This window comes from Amblyraja radiata, chromosome 29 (genome assembly GCF_010909765.2).
Source record: "Amblyraja radiata isolate CabotCenter1 chromosome 29, sAmbRad1.1.pri, whole genome shotgun sequence".
NCBI classification, from domain to species: Eukaryota; Metazoa; Chordata; class Chondrichthyes; order Rajiformes; family Rajidae; genus Amblyraja; species Amblyraja radiata.
The window spans coordinates 32,704,537-32,719,988 of NC_045984.1; the positions used below are offsets into that span (position 1 = coordinate 32,704,537).

Here is a 15,452-nt window from a genome sequence, read left to right on the forward strand (position 1 = left end):
GGGGCCTCTGGTGAAGGAGGGAGGGGGGGGGGGGGGGGGGGGGGGGGGGGGGTGTAAAAGTGAACGCTCTTTAACTGCACGAATTTCACTTGCAAACTTGCCCGGGCAGCAAAACAAAAACAGAATCGTCCTGCGCGTTGCTGCTTCATCCACAATGTGTTTACTGCAAGACACACTGACAAGCCGCTCATTTTTGTAGATTAGCTGTATGTTACTGATGCTCTGTGCATTAATCCAGTGACCTTGCTGTGAGAACAGGCTTTCGTTGCACTTTTCGTTTGGAAGCGAGTGTCTGCGCGAAGTGTCAGCCCGAGTTGTATTGTTGTCCCTTCACCACTTTCTGCGCTCTGTAACACGGTCCGACTGAGCTGTGAGTGAGAATAAGACGGCGTTTGCTGTTCTTTGTCTGGAGAACGGGTTACTGCTGTTTCCTCATTCATTCTGACCTCCCTTCTAAGATGTTAAACTTCCAAACACGGTGTACCTGCTGCTGTTTCAGCACACATCTGTAAGCACTATTTTCCCTGCTTCAGGCAGCTTGCATCCATTAGTGATGTTTCTGAATCTCTCCCATCCCTCCCTCCGCCCCATCTAAGTTTCTATCAAGTGCAGGTTTATTGCCCCTGTTTAATTAGCTCGGCACCTAACCATGGCGGAGGGCAGGGAATGATGGGCCTGTCCCACTTGGGCGACTGCCAGGGACTAATTTTAATGGAATTCACCTTTTGCCCCCAAAAAATCGTCTAAGTGGGACAAGCCCACGAGAGTAACAGTTTGGAAGCATTTTTAAAACTGCAAACCTCCACTCAGCTAATGTTTTGTATTCTGATAAAAGACTGATTCATCTGAAGTGCAGATAAACGTTTGAAAGGAGAGAATTGGCAGGATTATGGGGAGATGGTGGAGGAGTGGGGTTGATATTGCAAGGAGCCAGTATTGACTCAATGGGCCGAATGGTCTTCATCCATTTGTTGAAGAGTGGATCCTATTTCTCCAGTGGCGACTCTGGGGTACAAATCGGGCGTGTAGAAACAAAGAACTGCAGACGGACACAAAGTGCTGGAGTAACTCATCGGGATAGGCAGCATCTCTGGAGAGAAGGAATGTGTGGCGATTCGGGTCGAGACCCTTGCTTAGGCATGCAGACATCAGGAGGTTGCCTATCTTCCCCCCCCCACCCCCCCGTGATCTATCATTGCCACCACTTTCTTTTAGATAATGTGTGAGATTGTATGGAAAGCACAGGTATGAAACATAATTAAGAAGGAACTGCAGATGCTGGAAAAATCGAAGGAGGGCAAAAATGCTGGAGAAACTCAGCGGGTGAGGCAGCATCTGTGGAGTGAAGGAATAGGTGACGTTTCGGGTTGAGAAACTCAGAGGGTGAGGCAGCATCTGTGGAGCGAAGGAATAGGCGACGTTCCGGGTCTCGACCCGAAACGTCACCTATTCCTTCGCTCCACAGATGCTGCCTCACCCGCTGAGTTTCTCCAGCATTTTTGTCTAGCTATGCAAAATAGTTCGAATGAAACAGCAGTTGCGGGAATGTGTTGTGTTTATTTGGAGTCCTTGTCTGAGACAAAGGGCTTGGTGGTAGATGCAAAGTCAGGGAGAGAAACACACACAGAAAATACGGGTTGAGACTAAACTTCTGTCCCTTTCTGCACCGTAAAGGACTTTGTGGCCGTTGATGGCAACATTAATATAGGGTTTCATGTCTTGCTGTTGTTTGGGTTGTCTCTGCATTTGCGCCATCTATAATGAAGTCATTGTGCAAGATTGCTCGAGAGGCCAATGTGTTGCCCTGCCTGCTCTCTGAATTAAAGGACTTGCATACGAGATTTCTTCCCAGGGTCTCCCAGCTGAGTAGAATCTGATTCACTCAGTGTATGGTGTGGTGGCCTTGTGGCCCAAGATTGGTGAGAGGGTACAGTTTCTTGGTGAATTCAGTGGCAAGTACGGGCACGTCTCTTCCTGCCAGAGATGGCTGTTATTTTGTTTAGTTTAGTACTGATTGTGTCGACATTACTGGTGGGGGGGGGGGGGGGGGGGGAGGGAGAGTGGAACAGTTGCTTCTAACACACAGGACTTCAACTCCGTCTGAATTTTATAAAGGGCATGTGGGCTTGGCTAAAAACCACCCTGTTTGTAGTTTGTTTGTTTGTCTTTTTGCACAAAGTCCGCGAGCATTTGCCACTTTTCATTTCACTGCACATCTCGTATGTGTATGTGACGAATAAACTTGACTTGACTTGTATATAAGATGACCCCTGCAAGAAACCATTTTTGATTCGGCTAGCAATTTTCACTTCCCTTTCAGGACATTTAAAAACTGTTTAACCTGACTTTTAAAAATAAATTGTGATGTGGGTAAGGTAGCACATGACAAAATCTCTGTCTCATCAGAAAACCAACATCTCTGGAGCAGTGGGGCCCAGCAAAATTGGAGTAACCGCACCTCACATTTTGCTTGTGTGGTTTGTAACCCAGCGGTGTGAATATTGACTTCTCTAACTTCAAGTAACCCCTCTCTCTCCAACCCTCCCCCATTCTAGTTCTCCGACCAGTCTGACTGTCCCCGGATACATTTTATCTCTGATTGCTTCGTTGTCACCTTCTTCTTGCTAACTACTCTACATGTTCCTTGACCGCCATCTCTTTTGATGACTCCTTTTCACATCTCGCCCTTCCTTATCTCCACATCTCCCTCTCCACTGAGTCCACAAGAATGGCCTCGACCCGAAACGTCACCCATTCCTTCTCTCCAGAGATGCTCCAGCATGTTGTGTCTATCTCCAGTGCAGTATTTTTTCATTGGGAATGCGCTTGAGTTTTCTGTAACTGAGGTTGGAACCCACAATCTTCTCATCTCAAAGGAGAGATCCTGGAAGTTTGATCTTTTCTTCAAGCAGAAATCTGTGAGTCCCGAGATCAAAAAGGATGGAAATGACAGATAATAGTGCGAAGGAACTGCAGATGCCGGTTTAAACTGAAGATAGCCACAAAAAGCTGGAGTAACTCAGCGGGACAGGCAGCATCTCTGGAGAGAAGGGATGGGACCCACTAGTACATTCTCCCCGTGATCTGCGTGTGTTTTCTCCGGTTTCTTTCCACATTCCGCAGACGTACTGGTTTGTAGGTTAATTGACTGTGTTAAGTTGTAAAATGTTCCCTTGTGTGTAGGATAGTGCTAGTGTACGAGGCGAGTGTTGGTCGGCGTGGACTCAGGGCCACACTATCTTTAAAGTCTAATCTCCATAGACTTGTTCATGGATAGGATAGATTTAGTTTAGTTTAGAGATACAGCGCGGAAACATGCCTCTTTGGCCCACGCTGACCGGCGATCCCCACACGCTCGAACACTATCCTACACACACCAGGGGTAACTCACAATTTTATCTACGCCAATTAACCTAGAAACTTGTACGCCTTTGGGATGTGGGAGGAAACCGGAGCATCCGGAGAAAACCCAGGTAGGTCAAGGGGAGAACGTACAAACTCCGTACAGACAGTACCCATGGTCAGCATCGAACCCGTGTCTCTGGCGTTGTATGGCAGCAACTCTACCGCTGCGCCACCGTGACACTCATACCAAGTTGTACGTAGAGACTTTTGGGTCGATACATGTATGTGCATTACTTGCAGGCAGATAAGAGTTGGTCTTGGCATTATGTTGGGCACACACACACACACTGTGGGCCGAAGGGCCTGCTCTTGCTCTGTTCTATTCTCTCATCTAATGTTTATCTAAATGATGCTCCTGAGACCAAGGCCACTTGGTTATTTTGGAGCCACTGGAGCAGAGGTCGCTTGGCACAACCCGCCCGGCCTTGTGAGGTCCGCTGACTTTATTTAGCGCTGTTTGGCTTCCCGCCTCAACCTTTGTACCCTGCAGAATGAAGGTGGTTAGCCTTCTGGAACGTTCCATTGGAGTTGACACATCCAGACAGTCCTAAGGTCACCAACTTGCCAGCTTAAAAAAACTATTGTCCCATTTGCCAGCAGGGGCTTGGAACTTCAGAAACCTTACCCAGGTTGAGGTATAGACAAAAATGCTGGAGAAACTCAGCGGGTGAGGCAGCATCTATGGAGCAAAGGAAATAGGCGACGTTTCGGGTCGAGACCCTTGGTTTCGGGTCGAGACCCTAGGAGAATGGGGCTCCCAGGGAAAGAATGGTGGAGTAGACTCGATGGGCCGAATGGCCCAAAATCTGCTCCTATAGCTTTTGGACCGCAGCCTAGATTATGATCATGGCACGTACTGAGGTTTGTACTCCTAAGGGGGAGAGTGTTGTTGATATGACTCTGTCCTTATGATGTGGTTTGTGAAAACACTGATGGTTCGGGTTTTGTGGACTTGGTGCTTGTGATAATATCCGGCGGAGAACTCTCTTTAATATCATGACCTATTTCCTCAGCTAACTCCACTTGTTTGAGTCGATGTTTGTTAACTGGGTTCTCAACACCCAGAACAATGAGAGAGGGTTGAGCCAGACGTTGTTTTGAAAGTCTTCTCTCTTATGTTACAGATGATGGAAATATCACAGTTCTTCCCGCTGGGCACCACGAGTTCCCTTTTCGCTTCCAGCTGCCAGAAGAGTGAGTATTCTAACGTTTTCTTCGCATGCGCCTCTAGATCGCTACTTGTGGATTCGTAGCTACCTTTCCTCCTGTATCTCATTACTGGGTTCCAGCAAATGCAAACGATTAATCTGGGATCGAGCTGCAAACTCCAAAACTGCATAAGATAGAAAAATAAATAAGGGAGAGGGAGTCTGTACGGAGTTTGTACGTTCTCCCCGCGACCGCGTGGGTTTTCTCCGGGTGCTCCGGTTTCCTCCCACACTCCAAAGACGTGCAGGTTAATTGGTTAATCTATTCTGATTCTGATCAGCCATGATCACATTGAATGGCGGTGCTGGCTCAGAGGGCCGAATGGCCTACTCCTGCATCTATTGTCTAAAATTGTCCCTAGTGTGTGTAGGATATTGCTAGTTTGTGTATGGAGTGATCACTGGTTGGCACGGCCACGGTGGGACGAAGGGCCTGTTTCCACGCTGTATCTCTGAAGTCTGAAGAGAGATGTATATATATCTCAGATGCTGGTTAATTAAGTTTAAATTTTGAGCCTCGTTGGAAGAATGGACAACAAAGAACGAGGTCTAGGGAGGTGGGATGAAGGGAGTAGACAGCAAACTATTGGGTATAGACAGACACAAAGCTGGAGTAACTCAGCGGGACAGGCAGCATCTCTGGAGAGAAGGAATGGGTGACGTTTCAGGTCGAGACCCTTCTTCAGACTGTACTGGTTGTCATCAAAGACCCTATAGCGGAGCAAGAAAGACCACTCCTGCTAAATGCAAGGGGCTGACGTGTAGTACGCAACGGAGCGGAACGTGCGCCTTTTTTTCATCCATTTCCGTAACCGGACCGGACCCGACTCGCAGTGTAATCAACGTTGCGGGGGAACAGTTTGTGTTAATAAATTTAAAATCTGAAAATGAGGGGAAGATTTTTCCCAAATAACTTATTTTTACGAGGATGTTTCCGTAACCGGCTTCCGTCTCCGCACTAGTATCTTTGCTCCACTACGGGATCTTTGGTGCGGAGACGGAAGCCGGTTACCGAAATGGGGCCGAAAATTACCCATGAAACTGCCCATGACCGTACTACGTCTTTTTCTTGCTCGCTGTAGGATCTTTGGTCGTCATATTGGTAAAATGAAACATGGACAATAGGTGCAGGAGTAGGCCATTCGGCCCTTCGAGCCTGCACCGCCATTCAATATGATCATGGCTGATCATCCAACTCAGTATCCCATCCCTGCCTTCTCTCCATACCCCCTGATCCCTTTAGCCACAAGGGCCACATCTAACTCCCTCTTAAATATAGCCAATGAACTGTGGCCTCAACTACCTTCTGTGGCAGAGAATTCCACAGATTCACCACTCTGTGTGAAAAAAAAAAATTCTCATCTCGGTCCTAAAAGACTTCCCCTTTATCCTTAAACTGTGACCCTTTGTTCTGGACTTCCCCAACATCGGGAACAATCTTCCTGCATCTAGCCTGTCCAACCCCTTAAGAATTTTGTAAGTTTAGTTTAGTTTAGTTTAGTTTAGTTTAGTTTAGTTTAGTTTAGTTTAGTTTAGTGAAAGGATGGATTCAGAGAGAACCAAGATTACACATCTAGCGTTCATTCCAACCACTGATGTACTTCTAGACTGTGACCAACCCTGGTGGCAACTATTCATGTGCTGGCCACAGAAGCACATCTACAAACTCATATTTACAATCATTCCACGCTCTTAAACCTCTCTTCCTGCAGCAACATTTCTTATTTAACTCTGATCTGTAAATGGCTCGATTGTAATCATGTATTGTCTTTCTGCTGACGTAACAAAAACATTTCACTGTAACTTGGTATACGTGACAATAAACTAAACTGAAACTGAAACAGTAATGGGGGAAGTTCACTACAGACTCCAGAAGGTGGACAAAAATGCTGGAGAAACTCAGCGGGTGAGGCAGCATCTATGGAGCGAAGGAATAGGCGACACTCCCCCTCCCATTCCGTATCCAATGAATGAAAGATATGAGGGGAAGTTTTTTCCCAAATAATCGGGAATAATCTTCCTGCATCTAGCCTGTCCAACCCCTTAAGAATTTTGTAAGTTTCTATAAGATCCCCCCCCTCAATTTTCTAAATTCTAGCGAGTACAAGCCGAGTCTATCCAGTCTATTCTTCATATGAAAGTCCTGCCATCCCAGGAATCAGTCTGGTGAACCTTCTCTGTACTCCCTCTATGGCAAGAATGTCTTTCCTCAGATTAGGAGACCAAAACTGTACGCAATACTCCAGGTGTGGTCTCACCAAGACCCTGTACAACTGCAGTAGAACCTCCCTGCTCCTATACTCAAATATAGAGGTGGTGGTCATTGGAAGAGATGTTCCCCCTCAGTTAAAGTTTTCATCACAGGAACCATAGCTGCACTGGGAAACATTTAAATGAATGATCCTACAAGTCGGGAAAGGATTAAAGATTGTTTTTGACACGTGGTCTTTTGTCTTTCCCGCAATGCAGGAACCTGGTGACGTCGTTTGAAGGCAAGCACGGCAGCGTGCGGTACTGGGTCAAGGCCAAGCTTCACCGACCTTGGGCCACGGTGAAGAAAATCAAGCGAGAATTCACCGTGATTGAACCCATTGACATCAACACGCCCTCATTGCTGGTAAGAAACGCAGAGACCACAGTCAACATGCTCATGTACAAGGGCCCTCCGTCTGAAGGGGGGGGTGGGGGGGGGGGGGGGGGGGGGGGGGACGCTCGGGGTAGAGGCAGTTCTTCTGTCCATCCACTGCCCATCCGGTCTGAAGAAGGGTCTCGACCCGAAACGTCGCCTATTCCTTCGCTCCATAGATGCTGCCTCACCCGCTGAGTTTCTCCAGCATATCTGTCTACCTTCGATTTTCCAGCATCTGCAGTTCCTTCTTAAACGCCCATCCAGTCAGACACTGTGTGAAGTTGCGATCGTTGGCTCTGAGCTTCCTCATCAAAGGGAGTGCAGGTTGATTAGAATGAAGCAGAGAACTGGGGTCCCTCCGGTTTCCTGACGTGCAGGTTTGTAGGATAGTTGCCTCTGTAGATTCCCCCCTGACTGGAAAACTAGTACAGAAGTGTGATTGGCGGTCAGCATCAACTCAGTGGGCCGAGTGGCCTGTTTCCACGCTGTATCTCCAAACTAAACTTAAAAAAAGACTTAATGAACAAACCAGGGACTGCAGATGCTGGTTTATAGTCACGATTGCCACAGAGTGCTGGAGTAACCCAGCGGGACAGGCAGCATCTCCGGAGAAAAAGGATGGGTGATGTTTCGGATTAGGACCTTTCTTCCCGAAAACATCACCCAACCTTTTTCTTCAGAGATGCTGCCTGACCCGCTGTGTTACTCCAGCACTTTGTGTCTGTCTTTGGTCGAGAGTCGTTTAATGTACGTGTGAGAATGGGCTGTTCACTCTCTCTCTCTCTCTCTGCCACTCACAATGATCTCCCTTCATCCTGCTAGGCTCCACAAGCTGGGACAAAGGAGAAGTTGGCTCATGTGTGGTACTGCAACCTCGGCCACCTGGCTCTGACTGCAAAGATTGACCGGAAAGGCTACACACCAGGTAAGAGGATTATCTTCCGTAGTCGGGGGTTTATGGGGAGAAGGCAGGAGAATGAGGTAAAAAGGGAGAGATTGTTTAGCCGTGGGAGTAGACCCGATGGGCCGAATGGCCTACCTGTGCTCCTATCACTTGTGAGTGGGTGGCGCTTTGGGTCGTGACGCACATTAACCCTCGCTCTCTGGCCACAGGTGAGGTGATCCCGATCTTCGCTGAAGTGGACAATTGCTGCTCGCGCACGGTCACTCCCAAGGCGGCCATCATCCAGATGCAGACGTTCAGCGCCCGTGGCACGACCAAGCAGAAGAAGTCGGTGGTGGCCACGCTGCACGGCGAGGGGGTGGCCCCGCGGAAAAGGGGCACGTGGCACGGCCGTCCCCTCAAGATCCCGCCCGTCTCGCCCACTCTCAAGTGCCGTGTGATCCGTGTGGACTACGCGCTGCGGGTACGTCTAGACTAACGTCCCAGGGTCAACCCTGGCACCAGCACGTGGGGTGGGGGAAAGGAGGCGCAGAATGACCGCAGCGCAGGTCATCGAGTGAGACCGCTGGTAAACAGGCCCTTCGGCCCAACTTGCCCACACTGGCCAACATGCCCCAGCTACGCTAGTCCCACCTGCCTGCGTTTGGACAATATCCCTCTACACCTGTCCTAGTCACATACCTGTTCAGATGCTGGAAAATCGCAGGTAGACAAAATTTCTGAAGAAACTCAGCGGGTGCAGCAGCATCTATGGAGCGAAGGAAATAGGCAACATTTCGGTCTGAAGAAGGGTTTTGGCCCGAAACGTCGCCTATTTCCTTCGCTCCATAGATGCTGCCGCACCCGCTGAGTTTCTCCAGCAATTTTGTCTACCTAGTCACACACCTGTCTATTTGTTTTTTAAATATTGCAATAGTCCCTGCCTCAACTACCTCCTCTGGTCCTCGATTCCCCTACTCTGGGCAAGAGACTCTGTGTGCATCTACCCGATCTATTCCTCTCACGATTTTGCACACCTCTATAAGATCACCCCTCATCCTCCTGCGCTCCAAGGATTAGAGTCCCAGCCTGCTTAACCTCTCCCTGTAGCTCACATCCTGTAGCCCAGGCAACATCCTCGTAAATCGTCACTGTGCTTGTTTCAAGTTGACAACACGATACACTAAATGCGGCCTCACCAACGTCTTGTACAACTGCAACGATGCTGGAAAAATCGAAGGTAGACAAAAATGCTGGAGAAACTCAGCAGGTGAGGCAGCATCTATGGAGCGAAGGAATAGGCGACGTTTCGGGTCGAGATTGATGCTGCCGCACCCGCTGAGTTTCTCCAGCAATTTTGTCTACCAAACCTCTGTACTCGATACTCTGACTGATGAAGGCCAATGTGCCAAGTAGCTTTTTGACCACCTGCTACTCAACCATCAAGAAGCGATGTACCAGCACGCCCAGATCCCCCTGTCCTCCAGCAATCCCCCAGGGTCCTGCCACTCACAGCCCATGTTAGACTTTGGGGTCGGTCTGTAGGGAATGTTGGCTTGGGGCTTTGTGTAATGGGACAATTTGACCTTTTGATCCACGCCAGATTTACGTTGAGATCCCAGGAATGTCCAAGCTGTCGTTGGAGCTGCCTCTGGTCATCGGCACCATCCCGCTACATCCGTTCGGAAGCCGCTCGTCCAGCGTGGGAAGCCAGTACAGCATGGACATAGACTGGCTGCGTCTCACCCTCCCAGAGAGACCTGAACGTGAGTCCCTCGCCCTCTTATCCCCCCCACCCCCCCCCCCCAGCTTGAGTCATAGTGAGAGGTCTCAATAGACAATTGATGCAGTAGCAGGCCATTCGGCCCTTCCAGCCACCACCGCCATTCAATGTGATCATGGCTGATCAATAGACAATAGGTGCAGGAGTAGGCCATTCGGCCCTTCGAGCCAGCACTACCATTCAATGTGATCATGGCTGATCATCCAGAATCAGTACCCCGTTCCTGCCTTCTCCGCTATCTTTAAGAGCCCTATCTAGCTCTCTCTTGAAAGTATCCAGAGAACCAGCCTCCATCGCCCTCTGAGGCAGAGAATTCCACAGACTCGCAACTGTCCGAGAAAAAGTGTTTCCTCGCCTCCGTTCTAAATGGCTTTTACCCCTTATTCTTAAACTGTGGCCCCTGGTTCTGGACTCCCCCAACATCGGGAACATGTTTCCTGCCTCTGTCCAAACCCTTAATAATCTTATATGTTTCAATAAGATATCCTCTCATCCTTCTGAACTCCAGAGTGCACAAGCCCAGCCGCTCCATTCTCTCAGCATATGACAGTCCTGCCATCCCGGGAATTAACCTTGTAAACCTACGCTGCACTCTCCTTGGGAAGCCCTTGTGAGATTTTCAGGCTTATCCTCTGTCCCTGTCCCCATTCCCTCCTCCAAAGACATGCAGGTTTGTAGGCTAATTGGCTTTTTATATCATTGTAAATTGTCCCCAGAGTGTGTAGGATAGTGTTAGTGTGGTGATGGGACTCGGTGGGCCGAAGGGCCTGCTTCCGTGCTGTATCTCTATGAACCAAACTCTCCTGCACGTATCGCCGCGTCAATACCTGTTCATCCTTGGTCAACGAGCTCAGCAGCAAGCCGTTGGATGGCACGTTGGCGTAGCGGGAGAGTTGCTGCCTTGCATCGTCAGAGACCCGGGTCCCATCCTATACAGTGGTGTCATTGTACATTCTCACCCGTGGGTTTTCTCCGGGTGCTCCGGTTTCCTCCCACATTCCAAAGATGAGCAGGTTTGTAGGTTAATTGGCTTTGTCACAGAAACAATTGTAAAGTTGTCCCTAGTGTGTGTAGGATAGTGCTAGTATACGGGGTGACCACGGGTCTGTGCGGACTCAGTGGGCCGAAGGGCCTGCGTCCGCGCTGTAACCTTAAAGTAAATTAAATATGGTCCAACCACTTGTCACCCGCTAGTATCGGGGGGAGGGGGGCGGGGAGGGGGGAGGGGGGCAGTTAAATGTGTTATTGTAAAGGTGTTAAATCCCCAGACCTTGCCCGCCCTTCCCGTTTATCCTGACATGGTCGCTTTCCCTTGCAGCTCCTCCTGACTACCTGGAGGTGGTTTCTGAGGAAGATGCCAGCCAGTCCGACCAACGCATGTCTGTTCCCGAGAGCCTGGAGGAGCACGGGGGAATGTTGGAGCATCCCTTCTTTGTCTACGTGCAGGAGTTCCGAAACCGCCCTCCGCCCATTTACTCTGAGGTGAGGCGTGCCTGGTCTTGCAACCGCGCACACGTCATAGCAGCGGGATTAGGCCATTCGGCCCATCCAGTCTACTCCGTCATTCAATTATGGCTGATCTATCTCTCCCACTCGACCCCACACTCTCCCACCCTCTCCCCGTGACCTTTGACACCTTTACTGATCAAGTACCTGCCAATATCCGCTTTAAAAATGTTGGCCTCCAATCTCCTCTCTTTGCTCTCTGGAGTTTTATCCAACATTCATTTGATCCAAGGTTAGAGTTTAGAGTCACTTTGTCCCATTACAGTCACTCTGGCAATTTAACCACATCTATCCACAACTTCTATATTCAGCCATAAGGTCATAAGAAATAGGAGTAGAATTAGGCCATTCGGCCCATCAGGTCTACTCTACCATTCAATCTATCTCTCCTTCCTCACCCCATTCTCCTGCCTTCTCCCCCTACCCTCTGACACCCGTACTAATCAAGAATCTATCTATCTCTGCCTTAAAAAAATATCCACTGACTTGGCCTCCACAGCCGTCTGTGGCAAAGTGTTCCACAGATTCACCACCCTCTGACTAAAGAAATTCCTCCTCATCTCCTTCCTAAGAGAACGTCCTTTAATTCTGAGGCTGTGAACTCTGGTCCTAGACTCTCCCACGAGTGGACACATCCTCTCCACATCCAGTCCACTGACTGAGGAAGGTCAATGATTCTCCTAGAATCCCAGCCGTCTGATAATGAAAGCCTCGCTAGTGGGACTGTGTCGTCATTGATCGAACCGCCTCTCAATCTTGGTGTTCTAACGGAGCGGCCCCTTGGTCTCCTCTGCCCAGTTGAAGAGTGTCTGGGAGTTCTGCCTTTCCAATGTCACTATCGTGCTGGTGATCTAGATTGTCCCGGGGCGGGGGCCAGCGATCTCCCTGGTTTCGTCTTCAAATTCCGTCTGACGTTACTGTAGCAAATCTTAGAAAACAACTCCAGAGAGAACACCCTCGGGGCAAGAGTTAAGCAATATCTCGTTCCCCGACAATCCGAATGACAATGAAACACACTTCTATCTTGTTCATGAATCATCCCGCCATTACCCTTCCATAATTAAGAGTTCACTATAAAGTATTGTTGCCTTGATATCAAATGGAAATCCAGAACCATCCAGTATTCTGGGTGTAGACAAAAATGCTGGAGAAACTCAGTGGGTGAGGCAGCATCTGAGGAGCCAGTTCTTCTGTCCACCACCCATCCGGTCCGAAGAAGGGTCTCGACCCGAAACGTCACCTACCCATGTTTTCCAGAGATGTTTAAGAAGGAACTGCAGATGCTGGTTTACACCCAAGCCAGACACAAAATTGCTGCAGAAACTCAGCGGGTGAGGCAGTGTCTATGGAGCGAAGGAATGGGCGACGTTTTTGGGTCGAGATGCTGCCTCACCCGCTGAGTTTCTCCAGCATTTTTGTCTACCTTCGATTTTTTTTCCAGCATCTGCAGTTCATTCTTAAACTGCTCCTGCCGTGGTCTAACCAAGCTATTGTAAGGTCAACACCGCTGCCTTTCGTTTAAAGCAACATCGGTGTGCTTAGCTTGCCGTTTATAGTGAGCTCACCAACCTGCATTGCTGCTTGTGGTCGGTGCACACCCTGTTGTGAATCGCTACTCTGCCGAGCCTCGGGCATGGTCACTCATCTTGCTGTGCTCTTCCTCCCCAGATTGACCCCCACCCCCAGAGATCGGAGATGCGTCGGAGATGCATGACCTGCTGAAGACTTCTCTGCGTGACTTTGGGCAGGAAAATAATAGAAACCAAGCAGAAGCGAGATTTAAAATGCACCTTCAAAGCCTCGGCCGCTGCCGGCACCTCGAGTGGACGCTCGAGACGTCGCTGCCTGAAGGTGAATGGGGCAGCTTCGGGAAGGGAGGAGAGCGTGCCCTTCTGACTGCTGGATGCGCCACATGCCTGATTCTGGATCACCTTTGCCTCTCGCTGCGCTGTTTGTCATCTACTGTCTGTGTTCCGCTCGGCTGAGCTCGGAGTCTGGCGGAGTGGTCCCGTACCACGAGGGGGGGGGGGGGGGGGGGAATGGGGGGTGGTCGGAGTTGGCCACTCGTAGATCTGAAGCCGGCAAGCCCGCTGCCCTGGCCACTCTTGGGTCGCCCATCTTTATCAGGAGGGAGCTGGCGCTTGGCCAGTCTTGCAAAGGTGGGGTGGAGGGCTGTCAGGCTATAAGGGATGTCTGTCTACCTGGGGCAGCTGGGCAGCTACCACCATGAAGCTGATGTTCTGGAAACTTGCACATGGACCAGAGAAAAGTGGAGACCATCCTGTTGCTGGACTAATCCCGTCCCGACATCTCCCTGTTCTGTGGGCACCATGTGCTTGTCTTCACACTGCGACTGGTTAATCTGCTTTAGTGGTTAGGATGCATGGACCATTCCATAGACTGAGGAGGGGTGGCACAGTCACGGTGAGAGAGTCTGGCCTCCAGTGCAGAGAAGAGTTTTAAAGAAAAGTTTTTTTTTTTTAAAAACACACACGTGCCAGCTGCTCTTCCATCCAACCTCCTTGACCCGTCCACCCAGTCCAAGTTCCAAGAAGGCCAAAGCTGTCTGATGTGGAATATTGACCTGGGGAATAATATTTAGTATAGCTGGCTTCTTGGATCTGTGCTATTTTCTATTTGGGTTGTTACTCCTTGCGTTTAAAGATGAAAGATGTACAAAGTGGTCCACGTGGGGGGGGGGGGGGGGGGGGGGGGGGGGTGGGGAAGTGGACAGGAGAGATGCCGTTACTGGGCATCCTTTACAATGGCCTTGACTGTAAATTCAATGATATAGAGGACAATTGACCATCTCCATACTGGAGCTGTGCCTATAACCAGCTGGTGCCTACAGGCCCTCCAGCCTTAGAAACAGGAGAGCTCTGTGCATTTACTTAAGACTTTCAGTGACATATACTGATGAATATCGATCTCTGATTTTTTTTATCTATACCTTGCCTATCATTTTTTAGATTTTTTAAAAATGAGATTCTTAGCTAATGTAATTACAACGCATGCTGGTGGCTTGTTGCCCCAGTGTGGTGATAGGTGATTAAGATTGCCAACCATCCAGGATTATTAAAAAACAAGTCTCCAGCAAACTGCTAAGAGCAGATACTCGAGTAAAGTCAGGGGTGCATTTATATTTGAAATTCTATTTTGTATTTCTTCGAGAATTAGTCGTGATAACGGTGGAGATAAGACGGACTTCATCCAATTAGGATTTTCCAATTGGTTGAGATGAGGAGAGAGAGAAGAAGTGTAAAACTGCGGGGATAATGCCAACTATAAACGGCCAATTGCTTGGTTTGAAGGAAATGTTTCCAATTATAGCGAGGAAGATTGAGAATATATCTTCCATTTTGTGTAACAAATCTAAGATGCTTTTCAAACCGTTAAAATCTTTGTAAAAATATATATTTTTGTATCTTTCTTTACAATAAAATATTTCTAAATATTGTTCCTATGGTGATGTCATTTTCTTTTCTCTCTTGGCTTCTGAATTCATGCTGGGGGCGGCACGGTGGTGCAGCGGGTAGAGCTGCTGCCTCACGGCGCCAGAGACCCGGGTTCGATCCCGACCACGGGCGCTGTCTGTACGGAGTTTGCACGTTCTCCCCGTGGCCTGCGTGGGTTTTCTCCGGGCGCTCCAGGTTTCCTCCCACACTCCAAAGACGTGCAAGTTTGTAGGTTAATTGGCTTTGGTGAAATTGTAAATTGTCCCGAGTGTGTTTAGGATAGTGTTAGTTTGTGGGGAAACTCGATGGTCGCTCTGAAACTAGGTGGGCCTGTTTCCGAGCTGTGTCTGTAAAACAAACTAAACTAAACTAACCAGATGGGAAGAATACCTGGAGGCTTCCTTCACTTGTCAGCTGGGACCAATTGTACAAAATCAGGGGATATGGGGAGAAAGCAGGAACAGGGTACTGGTTTTGGATGATCAGCCGTCATCATATTGAATGGCGGTGCTGGCCCAAAGGGCCGAATGGCCTACACCTGCACCTATTTTCTATGTTTCTATGACCCATGTTGTTTGGTGAG

General features: G+C 49.1%; 2 protein-coding genes across 3 annotated transcripts in view; both read left to right on the plus strand.

The window, feature by feature from the left end:
• The window catches only part of LOC116989650 (arrestin domain-containing protein 2-like), a 31,525-nt gene extending 18,358 nt beyond the window's left edge, over positions 1-13,167 (plus strand). For both annotated transcript variants that reach the window (XM_033047223.1, XM_033047222.1), the window contains exons 2-8: positions 4,530-4,599; positions 7,083-7,230; positions 8,065-8,167; positions 8,356-8,609; positions 9,729-9,891; positions 11,227-11,390; positions 13,083-13,167. In XM_033047223.1, coding sequence (XP_032903114.1) covers positions 4,530-4,599; positions 7,083-7,230; positions 8,065-8,167; positions 8,356-8,609; positions 9,729-9,891; positions 11,227-11,390; positions 13,083-13,136 — 956 coding nt within the window. In that variant the 3' untranslated portion in view covers positions 13,137-13,167. The remainder of the gene's footprint in view (positions 1-4,529; positions 4,600-7,082; positions 7,231-8,064; positions 8,168-8,355; positions 8,610-9,728; positions 9,892-11,226; positions 11,391-13,082) is intronic.
• A 159-nt stretch (positions 13,168-13,326) lies between these two features.
• Positions 13,327-15,452, plus strand: part of LOC116989638 (arrestin domain-containing protein 2-like) — a 10,700-nt gene continuing 8,574 nt past the window's right edge. Inside the window, exon 1 of the mRNA XM_033047205.1 lies at positions 13,327-13,424. Coding sequence (XP_032903096.1) covers positions 13,327-13,424 — 98 coding nt within the window. The remainder of the gene's footprint in view (positions 13,425-15,452) is intronic.